This window comes from Phaenicophaeus curvirostris, chromosome 18, assembly GCF_032191515.1.
Source record: "Phaenicophaeus curvirostris isolate KB17595 chromosome 18, BPBGC_Pcur_1.0, whole genome shotgun sequence".
Taxonomy (NCBI): Eukaryota; Metazoa; Chordata; class Aves; order Cuculiformes; family Cuculidae; genus Phaenicophaeus; species Phaenicophaeus curvirostris.
In genome coordinates this window covers 15,367,419-15,385,879 of record NC_091409.1, presented here as the reverse complement: position 1 = coordinate 15,385,879, position 18,461 = coordinate 15,367,419, and the positions used below count along the sequence as shown (strand labels likewise).

At 52.8% G+C, this 18,461-nt stretch overlaps 1 protein-coding gene across 1 annotated transcript; it reads left to right on the top strand.

The window, feature by feature from the left end:
- Positions 1-13,703: 13,703 nt before the first annotated feature.
- On the top strand, positions 13,704-16,794 carry LOC138728359 (centrosome-associated protein CEP250-like). Its single transcript, XM_069871655.1, has 4 exons — positions 13,704-14,574; positions 15,117-15,299; positions 15,454-15,567; positions 16,695-16,794. Exons 1-4 carry the CDS (start codon positions 13,720-13,722, stop codon positions 16,785-16,787), a joined length of 1,245 nt encoding a protein of 414 aa, XP_069727756.1. The 5' UTR covers positions 13,704-13,719; the 3' UTR covers positions 16,788-16,794.
- Positions 16,795-18,461: the final 1,667 nt, after the last annotated feature.

Here is an 18,461-nt window from a genome sequence, read left to right as displayed (position 1 = left end):
TATTTGATCCACCAGTTCCTGTTAGCTGCATTGCTAGTTTCTTATGTTCAGGATATTTCCCACTGGAAGAAATACACGACAGTAACAAATGGATACGATGACAGAGCTTTTCAGTGTGTCACTTCTCACAGAGATCCATCCATGCCACAGTAAAAACATAAAATGAGATGTCGTTTAAAATCAGATGCATCTTGACAAGAAACTGTGTTATCTTGCCTCCAAAGGCTATGAGAGAACTCCTTTCCAAGTAGCAATCCATTAATTGCTTGTGTGGGAACAAGCTTTTTATTTAAAGCTGAATTTAAGCTCTACCAACCCTTTCTGAGCAGAAATGTCCCCTGCTCCCCTATCACCAAATTCCCACTCAGCTCCATAAATGTCAATGGAACTGGTCCAGATCTTGCTGTGAATACCAGCCCTGACCTAGGCTTGACTGAAAGCTGCACCTCTGTCTCACTGCAAGATTCTTCCTTCTCACATAGTATAAAAGTCTAGGAAATGTCGCTTAAGTTTCTAAAATTCTGAAATGTTATAAAGCATGCAGAAAATATTTAAGCTAAGTCAAACAGCTTAAAAGCAATTCCTTTGCTATGAGGCACCCAATAATGAGGAGACTGTTTTCCTTGACCAAAACCCCCACCTCCCTACAACAGAAGCAGGGACAGCTTTTATTAAAATCCAGATTGGTCTGAGACTCCAAATACCTCTGAAGGAACACTCCCTGTGTTGTGAACAAAAGACATGGCACTGCTTCTCATCCAGTATTATTCTCAACTGAGCCTCACTAAAAACCTGCTCAGGTTTTTGCCTGAGGAGGTGCAGCTCCTACAGCCACCATCCCAGGAACGCAGGTGTGGACTCCTTGACTCATCTGGGAAGGGGACCCATCGGAACTGCCAGCATAAGCCCTGCATCCCATCTCTCATGTGCTCTCCACTCAGTGCCAGGATGGTATTACAGATTCCAAAACTTCCAGTTGATCAGAAAACCCAGCAGATATAACTCCTCACATTTTCCTCGTATCACCCAGCATGAAGGGAGGCTTGTGAGAGTGTTCCTGTGCACACAGATGCACAGAGTGCTCACACCTCATTCAGTTGCTCTAAGTACAGCCCAGAAGCCATGACAAGAAACACAACCGCACACCAGCTGCACAGGCTGGGTCAGCCCCTTGGTTTTTAAAAGAATAAAAATAACAATATTAAAAGGATATGCACAGGACTTGGGAGAATTTAACAGCACGCACCTTTTGGTGGGAATAACTACATCATTCCCTGTCACACATCAAACCAAATGCTCAGGCTCCCACATACACAGCTCGATATAAGCAACCTCTTATCCCCAACTATCGGTTTGCGTGCAGACAAGTGAATTTAGATAAGGCATCATTAATCTCCTGTACTTTTCAATTCTCACACAGATCCGATCCAAACCCCCATGAAGGAGTACTCTGCCAGACCCCTCATTCCAGCTGGAGAGCAGGCAGCTGTCCTACAGTCCCGAAAAGACGATGGTTCTCCGGCACATAGGGTCTCTCTCCTTCACCCCAGCTCCCAAACCAGCCACACTGCAACACACGCTGGCCACCTCTCTTTTTTTCTCAAATCCATAAAGAAGGGTTATTTTCTGTGACAAGGCCACAGAATCACAGAATCACAGAATAACCAGGTTGGAAGAGACCCACCGGATCACCGAGTCCAACCGTTCCTACCAAACACTAAACCATATCCCTCAGCACCTCGTCCACCCGTGCCTTAAACACCTCCAGGGAAGGCGACTCAACCACCTCCCTGGGCAGCCTGTTCCAGCGCCCAATGACCCTTTCTGTAAAGAATTTTTTCCTAACGTCTAGCCTAAACCTCCCCTGTCGGAGCTTGAGGCCATTCCCTCTTGTCCTGTCCCCTGTCACTTGGGAGAAGAGGCCAGCACCCTCCTCTCTACAACGTCCTTTCAGGTAGTTGTAGAGAGCAATGAGGTCACCCCTCAGCCTCCTCTTCTCCAGGCTAAACAACCCCAGCTCTCTCAGCCGCTCCTCATAAGGCCTGTTCTCCAGCCCTTTCACCAGCTTTGTTGCTCTTCTCTGTACTCTCTCCAGAGCCTCAACATCCTTCTTGTGGTGAGGGGCCCAGAACTGAACACAGTATTCGAGGAGCGGTCTCACCAGTGCCGAGTACAGAGGGAGGATAACCTCCCTGGACCTGCTGGTCACGCCGTTTCTGATACAAGCCAAGATGCCATTGGCCTTCTTGGCCACCTGGGCCACTGCTGGCTCATATTCAGTCGGCTGTCAACCAACACCCCCAGGTCCCTCTCCTCCAGGCAGCTTTCTAGACAACAGTATACATACGACAGAATTCCCAGCTTGTTTCTGTTCGTAATTAGGACAACACTAGGTTCTGATGTGCTATTGAGCGCAGCCAGGACGCATCAATAGCACCCACTAATGACAGAGGGTACTGAATGAAAAAAGACCCCCAGTGCCCAATGGACCGAAAAAATTGCAGGCTCCTGGACCTCTAGAAAACTTCCACTACTGTCCATCCATGTAATCCAAAGCTCAGGCGAACTTCCGACTTCACCTGCAGCACTAAAAAGACTTTCTCCCTCTTTCCAACCAGCCAGGACACCAGACAATCGGAGTCCATGGCTTCAGTAAAGCAAAGGTGAGCTGGTGAGCTGGCTAGGAGCTGGAAAACGTCTCACCTGGAGCCTGATGATGAATCGTCCCTGCCTCAGCTTTGTGCCATCAAGGATTCCTTCCACTTCTGCCCTTTGCTTTTTCCTAGTTCTACTCATTCCCTCCCATTACTGAGAAACACAGAACCATCACTTCTGCTCTAGCCCAGTGTTAGGGAACAAGTTTTTGCTCAAACACCATTTTTGCAACACCCAGGGTTAATTCTTGCTGTTTAATGCTCTACAGAGGAGCATCCTGCTCCCTCGAATACCCTCTCTCTCAGCATTTGTATTTCTCAATAGAGACTTCAGAATTTTGAAACCACCACCATACTGCCTTCCGCCCTCCAAGAACACTGCTGACCTGTACAATGTCAGTATTCCCAACACAATCAGACTTACAGTCATGTTCACACTCCAGTGTCTTCACCAGCAAACCCTTTGCAAACCTATTAGATATAGTGTGACTATGTAACTCAGTCCTAACTCCAGCCTCTGTCCAAAACCATTCAATTTGGTATTAGAAAATATAAATATCCTGTAAATCTGTTTAACAGCTTAGTTACCCGTCAGAAATGCTTAACACCTACTACAACAGCACGCAATCTCTGACAGCAGCAGACCCACAGAGAAGCATCACAACTGTTTGGCAGAACTCACCTGGGAAACGAACGCACCAACACTTAAGAGACACATGGGGTGGGGCTGGATCCCCCCCCCCCCCCGCTAGTTGTGTTTTATTTTAAAGAAGCACCTATTTTTTTTTCTAGAGTAGTGTAAAACTACTGCTGTTGTGAACAACTCCTCCCTCCAAGTCCTTTGGCAGAACAGGCTTTCTGGAGAGAATGGCTGGAAAGCGCTGCTGGGGCTTTTCCAGCCAAACACCAAGGCCTAAAGGAATACTCTTCTGCAGGTTTAAATATTGAGAAATTACATTTCTGAACAGAAGATCAGGTCTGTGTCTAGCCTCCCCCCTGCTTTGGTTTGATTTTTCTCTTGGGAGACTCAGAATGCAGTTTTACTATGGAATACCTTCTCCCAAGTAATACGGCACTGGACGAGAGGAATCGGCCTCAAGTTGTGCAAGGGGAGGTTTAGAGTAGATATTTGGAAAAATTTCTTCACTGAGAGTGGTGAAGCTGAGAGTGGAACCGGCTGCTCAGGGTTGTGATGGAGTCCCCATCCCTGGAGGAGTTCAAAACCATGTAGCCATGGCACCTGGAGACATAGTTTAGCAGTGCTGGGCTGATGGTTGGACTGGATGAGCCAAGAGGTCTTTTCCAAACTTAATGATTCTATGGTTCTATGAAAATCTCCCGGCAAAGCCAGTTAACTTCCACAGGAGGCCAGGAGGCTCAGTGACCATTTGCAGAGCAAGTAAACTTCTAGCAACGCCCTTGATGCCTTGTTGTAGGCAGCGTGTTTAATTCAGCAGCTCATAGACCAGGCTGTTTTGGATAAGTGCCTTGAGACCTTTGTTTCTCTCTCTCTCCAAGACGCACAGAAAAGCTGGGAAAACTTTCTGAACGGCAAAAGAGCTACTAAGTCCAAAATCTGTGTTTGTTACATTCGGTGATGGTTTTTAAGAATCATAGTCATGGAACAGTTTGGGTTGGAAGGGACCTCAAAGCCCGGCCAGCACAATCCCCTGCCACAGGCAGGGACACCTCCCACTGGATCCAGTTGCTCCAAGCCCCATCCAGCCTGGCCTGGAACCCCTCCAGGGATGGGGCAGCCACCACTGCTCTGGGCAACCTGGGCCAGGGCCTCCTCATCCTCACAGCACAACATTTCTTCCTAAGATCTCATCTCAGTCCCCCCTTTCTCACCTAAAAACCCTTCGCCCTCGCCCTATCCCTGCGCTCCCTGACTAAGATCCCCTCCCCAGTTTTCCCAGAGCACAGATCCCAGTGGGGCAGCGAGTGCTGGGCTCGCTGTGGCCTCCAGTCACAGCAAAACATTTCTTCCCAAGATCTCATCTCTCTCTCCCCTCTTGCAGCTGAAATACCAAATCCGTTCTATATGGTTGTTCTTGGGAAATACTGAGAGGTGCTTTAGTTAAAGAAACAGCCTGCACAATAATTATGAAGACAAACACCAACCAGAGGCATTGTCTTCCCTCTACTAAAAGACAAATGAGAAAGGTTTTACAGTTCTCAGTCAGGGGAACAGGCACAAAAGTGTGTGTCTGGCAGCCGAGGAGTTGTGGAGACAAAGCTCCCTAAGTTACAACCTAAACTCGATTGGACTCGATGATCCGGTGGGTCTCTTCCAACCTGGTTATTCTACGATTCTATGAATCTAAACCACATCATGGTGAGCAACGGAACAGCTCCTTCCCCGAGGAAGTCCGAAGGAATCAGAACTTGGGTTTTCTGAGACATTTTAAAAGCAGAGGCGATTTAGAGGAACGCAGAAATCAGACCCCAGGGATGAAGTTAAGAACGCGTCCTCAGGCTGCTGTAGAATTGCCGAGGGATTCAGACAAAAGCTGGCATCGAACGAACCGTCAGCGCATCCTCGCTGACATCTCGCAAAGACGTCAGCACCCGCGTGAGGTCAGGGATGAGGAACTCGAATCAGAACCCACGTCCTCAGCAAAAAGGAGCTCCCCGAGCTCCCAGGGGCCCAAACGCCGCGGCTGCCGAGCCGCCGGGGCTGACAGCGCGGCCCGAGCTCGCGGCCGGGGCGGGAGCGCTCCCCTTCCCCGGTGGAGGCGGCGGGGCCCGGTGCCCCGGCCCGGGGCCTACCCGGCTGCGGCGGGCGGGGGCTGCGGGCCGCGTCCCCGCCGCCGCACGCTGTCAGCCCTCCCCGCCCGGGCCCGCCCCGACCACCCCGCGGGAGGCCGCGCCGCGGGCCGGCCCCGCGCTCACCTGGCGCCGCCGCCGCCGCCGCCGCCGCCCTGGGAGCCGCCGCTGCCGCCGCCGCCGCGCGCGGAGGGCGGGGCCGCCTGGGCGGGCGGGGGCGCGCACGGGGTCGCGCGCCGCCCGGGGACGCCCGGGACACCCAGCGCAGGGGCCGCGCGCTCCGCCTCCCGCCCCGCCCCGTGACCCCGCCCCGCCCCGCGCCACGTGACCCGGGCGCCCCCGCTCCGCGCGCCCGAACCGGCCGCGCACCACGTGACCGGACAGGGAGACACACACACCCCCCCCCCCCCCACCCCCGTAGGACGTGACCAAAAGGGCTGCGTGTCACGTGACCGAAAAGGGGCCAGCACCACGTGACCAAGAGGCGCCTCCTCACGTGATCAAAACGACCCCACACGCGTGACCGAACCGACTCACGCCACATGACCAAGCCGACCCCCACCCCCGCACCACGTGACCGACAGGATCCATGCCACGTGACCAAAACCGAGCCCCCCCCCCCCCCCCCCCCCCCCCCCCCGCGCCCCCGCCCCGGGCACCACGTGATCCGGCCCCATCCCACCCCCCCACGTGACAAAACCACGGGACTGGCCTCGCTCCGCCTTCCCGCCGCAGACCCGCGTCACGTGACCGGGCCGGGCGCGCTCCCTCGGGCGGCGGCGGCGGCTCCGAAGGACACAGGAGGGGGGAGGCTCGGGAAGCGGCGGTAACTCGGGCTTTGTAGGAAATTCCCGGGAAACGGCGTCTCCAATGGAGAGTTTTAATTCCTCTGGAGGTTCTGGACTTCATAAATGGATCGTTCTCTGTGCAGTCTTCCCCCTGGGGAGGTGGGACAGCGGGGAGCCGCTGGACGTGGTCTCAGCAAAGGCCACGCTGCTGAACTGTAATTAAAAGCCTGGTTAATGACCGGGCCCTCGGGCCTCGGTGGGACCCTCAGTCCTGGAGACACCGCGGCGGGGCTTGTGCTGGAGGGGATTCCCCTGAGCAGCTCGTGGGACCGGGGGCCCTCTGGTTTGTCTCTGCCTACAAACCCGTATGAATAGAAGAAATGATAAATTGCTGTAAAAAGGCAGCGGCGCTGCAGAAGTGTCTGGGTTTCCTCCTACCCGGCAGTGCTTGAAGCAGAAAACGGTTATCTGGTGGTGTTACAGAGAAGAACTGTGGAATGGTTTGGGTTGGAAGGGACCTCAAAGCCCATCCAGTTCCACCCGCTGCCATGGGCAGGGACACCTCCCACTGGATCCAGTTGCTCCAAGCCCCATCCAACCTGGCCTGGAACACCTCCAGGGATGGGGCAGCCCCCACTGCTCTGGGCAACCTGGGCCAGGGACTCGCCACCCTCACGGGAAAATTGTGGGTGTGGAGAGAAAGCAGGAGGTTGAGCAATTGGCTGCAGATGTGATGGACAGTGTCGGGGTACAGAGGGGTCATCCTCTCCTCAGCTCCGAGGAGCCTTGGCTGTGCTGGGGACAGTGTCGGTGGATAAAACATCCCAGCTGCCAAGGAGCTGTTTTCATAGAATAGTAGAATCGTATGATAGTTTGGGTTGGAAGGGACCTCAAAGCCCATCTAGTTCCAATCCCGCTGCCGTGGGCAGGGGCACCTCGCACTAGCTCAGGCTGCCCAAGCCCCATCCAATCTGTCTTTGAACACCTCCAGGGATGGGGCAGCTGCAACTTCCCGGGGCAGCCTGTGCCAGGGCCTCCCCGCCCTCAGAGTGAAGAAATTCCTCCTTATGTCTAGTCTAAATCTGCCTCTCTCCAGTTCATACCCATTGCCCCTGACCCTATCACTACAAGTCTTTGTGAACAGTCCCTCTCCAAGCAGGATATTTCAAGCAGGATATTGTCCCCAGGCAAGGGTCAGCTCTGGGGAACAACCTGCCTCTAAAACTGCTATAGCCGCTGGAGGGCCCTCCCTGGGCAGCACGTTTCAGTGCTGGAGTGTTCCTACTCCATCAGCTCTCCTCCCTCTGCACAGACGCGTTTCATTTTCAGGTGATGCCCTGCCTCCCAGAAAACTAGCTCTGCCTGTCAGTGCTCTCTAGCTTGCAGATGTCCACTGCTGAAGCATGGATGATCTTTCCAAAACTGCTATGATGAAAACACCTGGATGCTACAGGAGCTCCTCCTGCTCCAGTGGATTCTTGGTAAAACCTTACAAAATCCTCAGTGTTTCTGTTGGATTCATGAAAGAGATGCAGCTTTCACCTCACAGTGTTTACAAGGCCAGACTCCCCTTTTTCCCTAACAAGTCAGTGTCCAGGATCAATCTGCAGAAGCCTGTTGGGCAGTGAGTGGAAGTGGGTGGAAGGCTCTGTGGTGGTCCAGCCATCCTCCATCCAGAGGGACAACTCTCCGTCAGGAGCCGTTAGAGTTACGGTCAGGGTTGTCCCCATAGAGAGTTGTCCTAGACCCCCAGCCAGAGGGACCCAGCAGCCACTGGAGGGTCCAGCTCCCCTGCAGCAGCCAGCTGGCTGGTTGACACTGAACAGGCGCTTTCAGTCACGACCCCAGCCAAGGGACCCCTTGGAGAGATACTGGCAAAGCCATGGCAGTTGCCATCCCTGCAGACTGGGGACCTGAACCTGCTGCCCCAGCTATGGCAGCATCTCTGTGCCCTCTCCTGGCCCCGGCAGCCCCTGGTTCCTCAGGCTGAGAGGAGGCTTCCTGCTGGAACTGTGGCCTGGAGTGCAGGAACACGTGTCTGGTTCACACACGTGCCCAGTGGCAGGAGGGGACTCTGGCCCAAGCTACACTGCAGTGTGGCTTTAACCACCCTGACAACCCCAGCAGCACCTGCCCCCATCCAGCCCGGTGGCAGTGGGCTTCATCTCCTTGCAGTGCCCAGGCACTGACTGGGAGTGATGGGAGCAAACAGCATAGTCGAGGGCCAGAGCATCCTTGTCCCCTGTCTGCAGGGCAGTGGTGCTGACTCCAGCCTCATCCCTCCTTCAGGCTTTTATACACAGCACTCAGTGCTCGATGCACAAGGTGAATGGCAGCGCCTAAGCTAGTGAAGCACTGATTGTTATCTGTGCTCAGGAGTGGCATTGAGCCTGTGTGAGACATGCTGGTAAACTGAGATAACTCTTAGCAGCAGTGCCTGTCTCCAGCTTATTCCAGTGTGAAAACCAGGATACATCAAAGGGGAACAATGCAAACACAGGCAGAGATGGGCTGATTGTGTTCCAGATTGTAACATTTGGCAAAGGCATCTGGTTTTCTTTTTGTTTTGTTTCGGTTTATTTTGACCCTTCAAAAATTTTCTTTATTGTTTTTCTCAGCGACTTTATGTTCTATATTTTGTGTCCTGAGCTCCTGACCAACACTGCCATGTAAGAGTTTCAGGACAAATTCAGCTTCAGAGCTGTTCGCCCTCTGCAACAGCCAGGTTATAATCAGTGCAGTTGCTCTGCAGACTCACGACCCCAGAACATGGCCCTTTATTTCACAGAATTGTGGAATGGTTTGTGTTGGAAGGGACCTTAGAGTGTATGTTGCCTTGTGCAAAATAGGTAACTTCTGTTGTCATAAGAGGTCACAATTTACTTTTAATGATGATTATTATTTAAGCACCCTTTCAATATATAGAAATATATTTTTCAAAATTCATAGAATGACAGAATGGGTTGGGGCTGAAGGGACCTCAAAGGCCATTGAGTCCCATCCCCTGTCATGGGAAGGAACACAATTGCTCCAAGCCCCATCCAGCCTGGCCTGGAACCCCTCCAGGGATGGGGCAACCCCGACTGCTCTGGGCAACCTGGGCCAGGGCCTCCCCGCCCTCACAGCAAAACATTTCTCCCTAAGATCTCATCTCAGTCCCTCCTTTCTTACCTCAAAGCATTTTGCCCTTCTCCTATCCCTGCACTCCCTGACTAAGATCCCCTCCCCAGCTTTCCCGGAGCACCGATCCCAGTGGGGCAGCGGGTCCTGGGCTCGCTGTGCCCCCAGTCTCAGCTCGGTGGGCGCCGCTTGGCTGCCCGGCAGCATCAAACCTTCCTCTGCCCAGAGCCCCGCGCTCTGCCTCATGTCACCCACAGCAATTGAACACAAAACCATCGTCCCAGCACGCGCGAGGGAACAGTGGGGTAGAAACCCCCTCAGGTTTAGGTGCGGGGACAGTGGGGAGGAGATAGGGGGGGACGGGGGAACAAGGGAGACGGGGGGAGGCGGAGCGAGACAGAGGGATCCTAAGGGATGCAGAGGTATCCAAAAGGAGCCAGAGGGATCCACAGGGATCCAGAGGCAACCATAGGGATCCAAAGAGATCCAAGGGCATCTGGAGGGACCCACAGGGATCCAAAGGGAGCCAAAGGCAGCCGGAGGGATCCTAAACTTTGGGAAAGCCTGAGGAGGGCACGGAGTGGTGCTTGGGCAAAGGGACCCACAGGGGTCTTCGTGGAGACGAGCTGATGCGGGAGGAGCTGACTGTTGGAGCTGCCCTGCCTCATCTTCCTTCTGTGTGTCCATCAGTTCCTGCAGTCCTGGGCTCGGTGTGGAGAGCTGGAGCAGCAGCTGGAAGCAGCAGGGATGGGTGTGCAGGTCACTGACTAAAGCTCATGTTGGTAGCGTTCCTTAACGCGGGCCAAAGGCTGGCGCTGGGGCAGGGAGAGGCCCTGAACCGGTGACTGACTGCGGTGATACTTGGGCTCCTTCACACAGGGTTGGTGGTCCAAGTGTTGATAATAATCACTTGCTTAAGGGTGGCCCATGGGTGTAAGAGCTGGGGACCTTGTTCAAATTTCTTACATCTGTTAATGTTAGTGACAATATGTTAATAAGATAGAGCAGGAGCAACAGTTAATGTGAGTATTTAGAGGTCCCTCTGTCCATGCCGTACATTTGTCATCTCTGAGGAGAAAACAGACTCGTTCCTCAGCTCTCCACTGTCCAATGTGTCCTGATCCCAGAGTGCTGGATGAATGGTTCGTCCCCAAGAAGATGTCATCTTTCCTGCCGGCTTTACTGTTGCACCATTGCGTGCTCCAGAAATGATAAAGACAGAGGTGTGAACATCAGCTCTTTCTTTCCTCTCCTGCAGATTTGTCAGAGCTGAAGGCAAAGCAGATGAGGGTTTTTAGTTCTATATTTGTGCACTGCTCCTTCCTGAACTGTGCTGTGCAGCTGAGGGAGCCCCTCGCTCTGGGGAGACACGTCCTGAAGGGGGAGGCCCAGCAGCAGCAGCAGGCGGGAGAGGAAAGAAGCCAGAAGGCTCAGGAGCTGATGAGCCTAGAAGTGAAGAGGGACCTGGAGGAGAAGGAGCTTCAAGACAGGTAAAGGTGTTTTAAACATTGCTGTTAACAGCATTATCTTCTGTGGCCGCTTCCGAGATTCCTGGATGGGCTGCGTTCACGTTTGAAAGTCCCGCTCTGCAGAGCCTTCTGTCTGTCCCTGGCAGACTGTTGCCTTCCACAGAAAGGGCAGAAAAAGCCTGTGTGAGTGGCAGAAGCTTTGCTGAGTAAGACAAGGCTGGAGAAGAGATCACCTGTTAGAGTGTCTTTGTCACTGAGTGCTTTGTGGTGAGAAACTGAGCCCAGTCCACAGAGAGCTGTGTCTCTTGCTCGGCCCTTTGGCCACCCAGGGCTGTGCTGAAGGAGCTGGGAGGAATTTGCCCAGGTCCCTCGTAAGGACGCAGCGCCTCTGTGCTGGCAGTTGCCAGAATCCCAGAGCAGTGGGGTTTGAGGGGCTCTCTGCAGCTCCCCCAGTGCCCGGGTGCTTTGAGCTGAAGACTGGGCTGGAGGCCTCCTGGGGCCCCTGCCGGCCCGAACCATCCTGTGATTCCTGGAGAGGAATTCATACGCATCTCCTCCCCACAGAGATCACAGGCCCTTTCTTCGTTTCCCTGCTGAAGGCAAGAGGAACTGTGGGAATAATAAATCTGGCCTTAAAAAGTCTGTCTGACCCAAAGAAGAACTTTGGAAAGTCTTGTGTCCAGTGTGTGGGAAAGGAGAGAGAACTACCAGGCCGGAAGCTGTTCTTCTGAGCATTCCTGAACTTTCTGGAGACGTTCAGTGATTTCTGGAAGTTTGTTTTCCTCTCCTAATGACAAACGCTTCACCTCTATCAATGACAAAGGTTGGTGGAGCTTAGGCAGGGAATTGCAGGATTCTTGAGGTGTCAACAGAAAGTTGTTGGAAATCATTCCAGCTGCATTTTTGGGGACATAGTCTGTACGCTTGGCTTTGGAAAGGAGAGTGCTTTTACATGAAGGACTTGTTTGTCATTGCCCTTCTTGTAGCCTGAAGGATGTAGGTGCACTTGAAGGACAGCGTTGCTTATTTCCTAGCGAGAGAAGCCCTGGGGGAACTGCAGCTACAGCAGGATCTGCTGCAGCAAGAGAAAGACACGCTGACCACAGCCCTGGAGAAGTTATGGTCACCACATTCCTAGGCAGCACTTGTGGGAGAGAGAGTTGTGACAACAAGGCCACCCTGGATGCTGTTTCTGGCAGCAGGAGACAGGGAGAATGTTCTCAATCTTGGCAAATGATGATCGGAGCAGGTAGGCAAAGATGCTGTAGCCACATAAAACTCAGTTATGACTCAGGGTGTTTCTTTTCCTCAATTCTGAGTGTTTCTGCCCTTGAAGCTTAAGGCAAAGGAATTTTCAAACTTTTCTCTATTGATGTTGCATGGTTTAGGCAATTGTTTGTGTCCAGATCCATATTATATTCTATAGATCTGGATCTGGAAAAAGGGCTGAAAAGAAAAAGTCTGCTGATAAGAGAAACTGCTCCACATCTGCTCCACATCATCTGCTCCACATTGCCCGTCTGAGAGCAGACAGTGAGGAACAAGTAGAGAAATTTTAGACATGAAAGTGGTGATCCAGCTAAATCTGCATGGGAAACCTGTTCCTGATTTCAAACACAGAGTGACAGGCAGTGATCTGAGGGTTACGCCCTCAAGAGGGGCAGTGGGGCTCTAGAGGATGGTGCCAGGAAAATCCTACATGTCAACTACAGGTCCTACAGGTCAACTCTCTTTGCTTCCCAATAGAGAGAACATCATCGTGCCCCCGGCTAAACCCTGCTTAGCCTGGACTTTAAGTCCGGGCTGCTGCACTGGCAGCTCCTTCCCAGAAGAACCCGCTAGAGCCAGAAGAGGTTCAGAGAAGGGCAAAAAGAAAGGTGTGTCAGGCTGGGTGAGCTGGGAAAGATGCAGCCTAAAGGGTGGCGCAGGAAGGGTCTCCAGCATCCCGAGAGGCAGGGAGAGATGGGGAGCAATCGTTCTGTCTCTTCTGCAAGAGATGAACAAGAGCAGCTGATGAAGCCGGAGCCTCGCTGGTTGCAGATGCCTGGAGTGGTAAAGGTGCAGCGGCGCAGCCCCGTGGAGCGTGGAGCTCCTTGCCAAGGGTGCTGTGAGCACAGCTGGTGAGACGGGGGAGACTGAGAAAGATCTCCCAAGCGCTGGCGTTGAGGAGGTATCGGGTAGGTCTGCCCCACTCGTAGGCGTCCTGCCCTGGGAATGCCCTTACAGGCACCGTGACGCACAGGGCACCGGCCGGGGCGTTGCAGCCAGTGCAGCTGAGCTGACGGGATTGGTGATTCCCCACTTCTTTATTTATGATGCCTGCAGAAAGTGGTTCAGGAAAGGGCCGATAAATACAGTGCAGCTCTCGCATCTCTTGGAGTGAGAGCAGAACAGTTTGTGGCCTTGGTGCCACTGGAGCCTTGGTGCCACTTGGCAGGCCTTGGTGCCGCTGGAGCAGGAGTTCAAACCTAGTGTGAAACCCAAACATAGATGGAATGATTGGATCTCTTCCTCCCTGTTTTGCAGCATGAACGGGACAGCCTGCAGGCACTGAAAGAAAAGCTGCTCGACAAGATAAACCTTCTTCAGGAATCACTCGCAGCCTCTGAAACTCGAGCAAATGCAGCGACAGATAGGAATCGCTGCCTCGCACAAGAACTCCAGACCACACGATCTGTCTTAAAAATTAAAACTGAGGAAGTGGAAACACAGCGGGAGAAACTCCAGAAAGAGGCAGCAGAAATGGAAGCTTTGTGGGAGACTCTCACTCATGTGACTGCTGTCCTGTCGGACTGAGAGGGAGAAATGAAGTTGTACCAGCTGCATGTGAGAATACTGGAAAAGCTGCATCAAAGAACTCTTGATCAGGCTCTTAAGGACACAACAGAGAAAAAACAGCTTCACAGTGAACTAGAAAAAATGACCCTTTCTTTATCTAAAAAAGACAAAGAGCTGGAGTGGCAACAAAAGCAAATCCAGGAAGCCACAGAAACCATGGAAACACAGCTAAGGAGTGTCTGTGACCAGCTGGAGCAGAGCTTCGAAGCCCTAAGAGAAAAGGACAAGCTCCTCGACATCCAAGAGCGTCAAAGAAGGAGCCACGAGGAAAAAACAGAAGAACAGATGAATGCCTTGCGGAGAGACTTAGAATGCATTGAGGTGATACTGAAAGAAAAGGATTTCCTGATTGAATCTCAGAAGGAAGTGATTGAGATCTTCCAGAAACAGGAACGAGAATCTGAACAGCAGAAGGAAATCCTGCAGCATCTTCAACTGGTGCTAAAGGAACGAGAGCAAGAAATTGTATCCCTCGAAAAGCAACTTGATGCATGCAAGGAAAAGGAAGAACAGCATGAAGCAGAGCAGGAAAATCTTCAAGCAGCCAAACTGAGCCTGGAAGAAAGGGAAACAAAGATCGGGATTCTGGAGGAGGCTCTCTCTAAGCTTCAACAGCAAAAGGAGGAGGCGGTGTTGCAGACCAAAGCCCTGCTGCAAAAACTGGAAGATGCTGAGTCTTCTCTAGAGTCTATAGATCAAGAGGTGGTGTCTCTGCAAAAGAGTGTCCAGGACCTTGAAGAGCAGAATGCATCAGAAGGCAAGTGTGTACTCGATCTTCTGAAGCAGAATGACAGCACAGTCCAGTGGACAGAGAAGGCACAAGCCCTGACTCTTGCCCTCTCCAAGAGTGAAATCGCCAACAGGACTCTGAGGGAAGAAATCGCAGTCCTGCAGAGTAGAGTTTCAGAGGGGGACAAGGAAGAGCATCACCTTCAGGTAGGCACTGGGACTGATCTTCAGTCAACTAAAATCGTAGAACCACAGAAGGGTTTGGGCTGGAAGGGACCTTAGAGCATATCCAATTGCACCCCCTGCTAGGAGCAGGGGCATCTGCCACTGGATCTGATTGCTCCAAGCCCCATCCAGCCTGGCCTGGAACCCCTCCAGGGATGGGGCAGCCACCACTGCTCTGGGCAGCCTGGGCCAGGGCCTCCCCACCCTTACAGGAAAACATTTCTTTCTGAGATCTCATCTCCATCTGCCCTCTTTCAGCTTTAAACCATTCCCCCTCATTCTATCCCTGCACTCCCTGATTCAGAACCCCTCCCCAGCTTTCTTGGAGCGCCCCCCACTCCATTAATTAATTCAAGCCCAAAAGCTGGGGATGAGTGATGGGATCTCCCCTAGAGAAGAACCCTGTCTGAAGAGACTGTGTTGTTTTGGCCTGTGGAAAGCCAAACAGAAGGGAAAAGGGGATTTAGTGCTGTCTGTTCACTCTCCGTGACACGTTGATTCTGGCCCTGCTACCCTTTCTGTAGCACCAGCTCAGTCTCCTCTCTGCATCCCCTCAGGCTGCAGAACACAAGCAGCTCTCCTGGCTCTTGGAGAAGAGAATCCTGTCGCAGCAGCTGGAGTGGCTGCAGCGAGCAGTCACAAGGCTGGAAGATGAGAAGACGGAGCTGAAGCAGCACAATGCTGAGCTGTGCAGGACTCTTGAGCAGGTAAAACAGGCTGTCGCTGCCTCTGCCAAGCTTCGCGGTGCTCTGGACCACAGCACATCTCCACAGCCAGCACTGGGGAATCCTCTGCTTGTTGCCTTCCTTGTCACTCCTTGTAGGCAGCTTTCTGTGACCCTTTCTCCTCTTCATCGTGCAGGTGGAATGTGAACGGAGGACACTGAAGAGGTATTTCAGGCGTCAGTCAATCCCAGATGCCTTGGGATTTTCTGTCTCTGCCTCTGACCGGCACAAGATGCCCCCTTCCAGACAGGTGAGAAGGCAACCTTAGGTGGTGGGAGGAGGCTCTGCCCGTACAGAGGAGCGATGGTGAATCCCCATGACAGCAGCCCCCACGGCGTAGGCCTCCTAGAGGCTGAGTAGAGACCATGGCCCTGGCCAGGCTGGAGACTCAAAGCAAAAGCGTGCAGGAGCTCTGCTCCAAGCACAGCCCTTGGCTGGCTGATTAAGGCTCCCCTCTGGGTCTGGGGAACGGTGGGACGGGAACTGGGTCCCCCACCTGCCAGGAGATGCTCCTGGCAACCACCGGTCTCTTCTCCTGCTCACTCCTCTGCGTTACCTGCCAAGGTGCGGGAAGGGTTTTTCAGGCTTCCAAGCCCAGATTCCCAAAGGTGCCCTGGTTATTTTGGAGAGGAGCTCAGATCCATCCCTCTCTTCCCCAGCGTGTGCATCTGGCTTGCTGTGAGGTCCCTTTGCTGTCTGCCTTTGCGTGTGCCTCTCCTCTGCTCCGGAGCAGCCAGAGGGCAATGTGCCAGGGAGGCTGCGGCTGCCCTGAACCGCAAGCCTCCCAGAGGGAAGAGCAGCTGGGTCTCTCCCGGGTCCCAAAAGCCCAGCAGGTGCAACCCTGTGTGGCCAGAAAATGACAGGGTCTGAGGATTCCCAAGGCCTAAGGAGGCCTTTAAAGTTCTGCTCCCTTGTGAAATGCTCTCAAGTTAGGAAAAAGGAGAACTTCCTCTGTTCTCACGGGCTCACTTTCAAGTTTTTAAGGAGATCCTCACCGAACGGTTCTGATGAACCACGTGTAGCCAGCAGCCCATCCTGCTGTGAAGAGAGCTGGTGGAACCAAGGAGGCAGTAGCCCAAACCTCTCTCTTGGAAAAGGGTTGGGTTTCTAAATCCTGCGGGAGCCTCTGTCTCTAACTCCAGGGAATGTCGTGGGGTTGGACGTCTGAATGGTCTGACAGAAAGGAGCCGGAGTTGTTGATCACCTGAGCTCAGTTCAAGGTGACTCTGGGGTCCTGTTCCTTCCCGTTCCCCAGGGACAAGGTGTTTGTCAGGGCTGGAGTTAGAGGGTGCATCTTCCCTGCCCGCCGGTGCCGTGGAGCTCCGGCTGGGCCTGGCAGCGCGGGGCTGGCTGAGCTCGGCCTTTTGCCTCTTGCAGGTGTCCCTTCTGCAGACGCAGCTGGCGCAGGAGCAGGAACTCGAGCAGGGCCGCACTGAGCGCCGGGCCTCCTTGACAGCCTGCGTCCAATAAGGGCCTCCTCGTCCTTGTGCCTCGGATCCCACATCCCTGCGTTCCCGAATCCTGTTCCTGAATCAGCGTGTGCCTCCAGCGAATCAGCCTGGGAGCTTTCCCCGTGCCTGCACTGCAGAGACAGTCATCAAGGCGGTCAACCTTGTATATTTGCACATATATTATTATCTTCTTGTATTATTACACTTTAATACATATTATTTTTATATTATAGTTAATATTATATAACACATTGTTAAATAATATAACATGCTTAATTTATTATGTTAATGTTACTAAATGTGATCGATTAATTTATGTTGTTTTCTTGTATTATTTATTATTATACAATAGTGTTCAATATTATTCAAACAAATTTAGTATAATATTATTTTAATAAAAGCCTCTATTTTCCTTTTGAATGAAACAATAGGAATAAAGCTGTTTTAGGACTTCTTTCTCCAAAGACCTGCAGGGAGATCTCCTCGCGCTGGTGTCCTGTGGGTCCCTGCTTTCTCCGGCAGCTGCTCCAGGTCCCTGCATAGGAGCCTTGAGTTGTGAAGGCCCTACGCCAGACTAGGTAAGGAATGATCTGTGTCCTAATGTGTAGAACAAGACACCAAAACCGGAGAGAAACTCCACGTTTCAGTCAAGGTCTGTGTGGTTTAATGATTGCTCAGTTCATTGCTGAGCTGGCTGGCTTTGGGCCAGCCATTCCAGGGCTGGAAATATTCCAGGGCTGGAAATTTTCAGGAAAAGCACAGCAGAGCAACTTTGCTTGCTGAAGAAACTGAAAATACATGGGGTTTCTCTACAAGAAAACCCAAGATTCAAGGTGCGGCCTCACCAGCACCGAGTCCAGGGGGACAATCCCTTCCACGCACCTGCTGGCCACACCAAGACAGACACAAGCCAGGAGGCTGTTCGCCTTCTTGCAGTTTTGGAGGTTTCAGACCTCACAACACAAAGCACAAACAGAAAGATGCCACAGGAAAGGCGCAGCAGAGCAACTTTGTTCACTGAAGAAACTGAAATCACATGGGGTTTCTCTGGAAGAAAACCCAAGATCCAAGTGTCCCCTCCTGCGGTGTCGAGCTGCTGGGTGCAATGAGGTTACGCCTGGCAGGGAACAGCCCCTCTGGGAGCAGCGGCATTCAGGGATTTGTGGAAGTCTGGCTGCTGTGGCCAAAGAGACAGTCTGCCCCTGGGAGGGAGTAGTGCCAGTGTCTAAACTGGGAGATGAATGTCTGGGAGGAATTCTGCAGAAAGGGAGCTGGAGGGGGCTGGGTGGCAGCAGCTCAGTAGGAGCTGGCAGTGCCCTGGGAGCCGAGAGGGCAAACCACGTCCTGGAGGGTGTCTAGCACAGCATGGCCAGCAAGTCAAGATAGTTTGGGTTGATGTGGCCTCTCCATGGGTATTGTGTGCGGCCCTAACCCCACCAGTTAAGAAGGATGTGAATGTCCTTGAATGTGGAGGCTGAAGGAGGGCAACAGAGCTGGTGAGGGGCTGGAAGGTATGGTCAGCCCTGAAGCGGCCAGGCAGTTGGACTACACAGTTGTAGTCCAACTTCCAGCTGAACTAATCTATTCTACTCACCCACAGAGATGTCTCCAGAGCACGATTCCATCTTTCAGAAGCCTCCAACTCAGCCTGCTCTCATTGGGATGAACACAAGGCTTTTAATCCTGTTTTCCT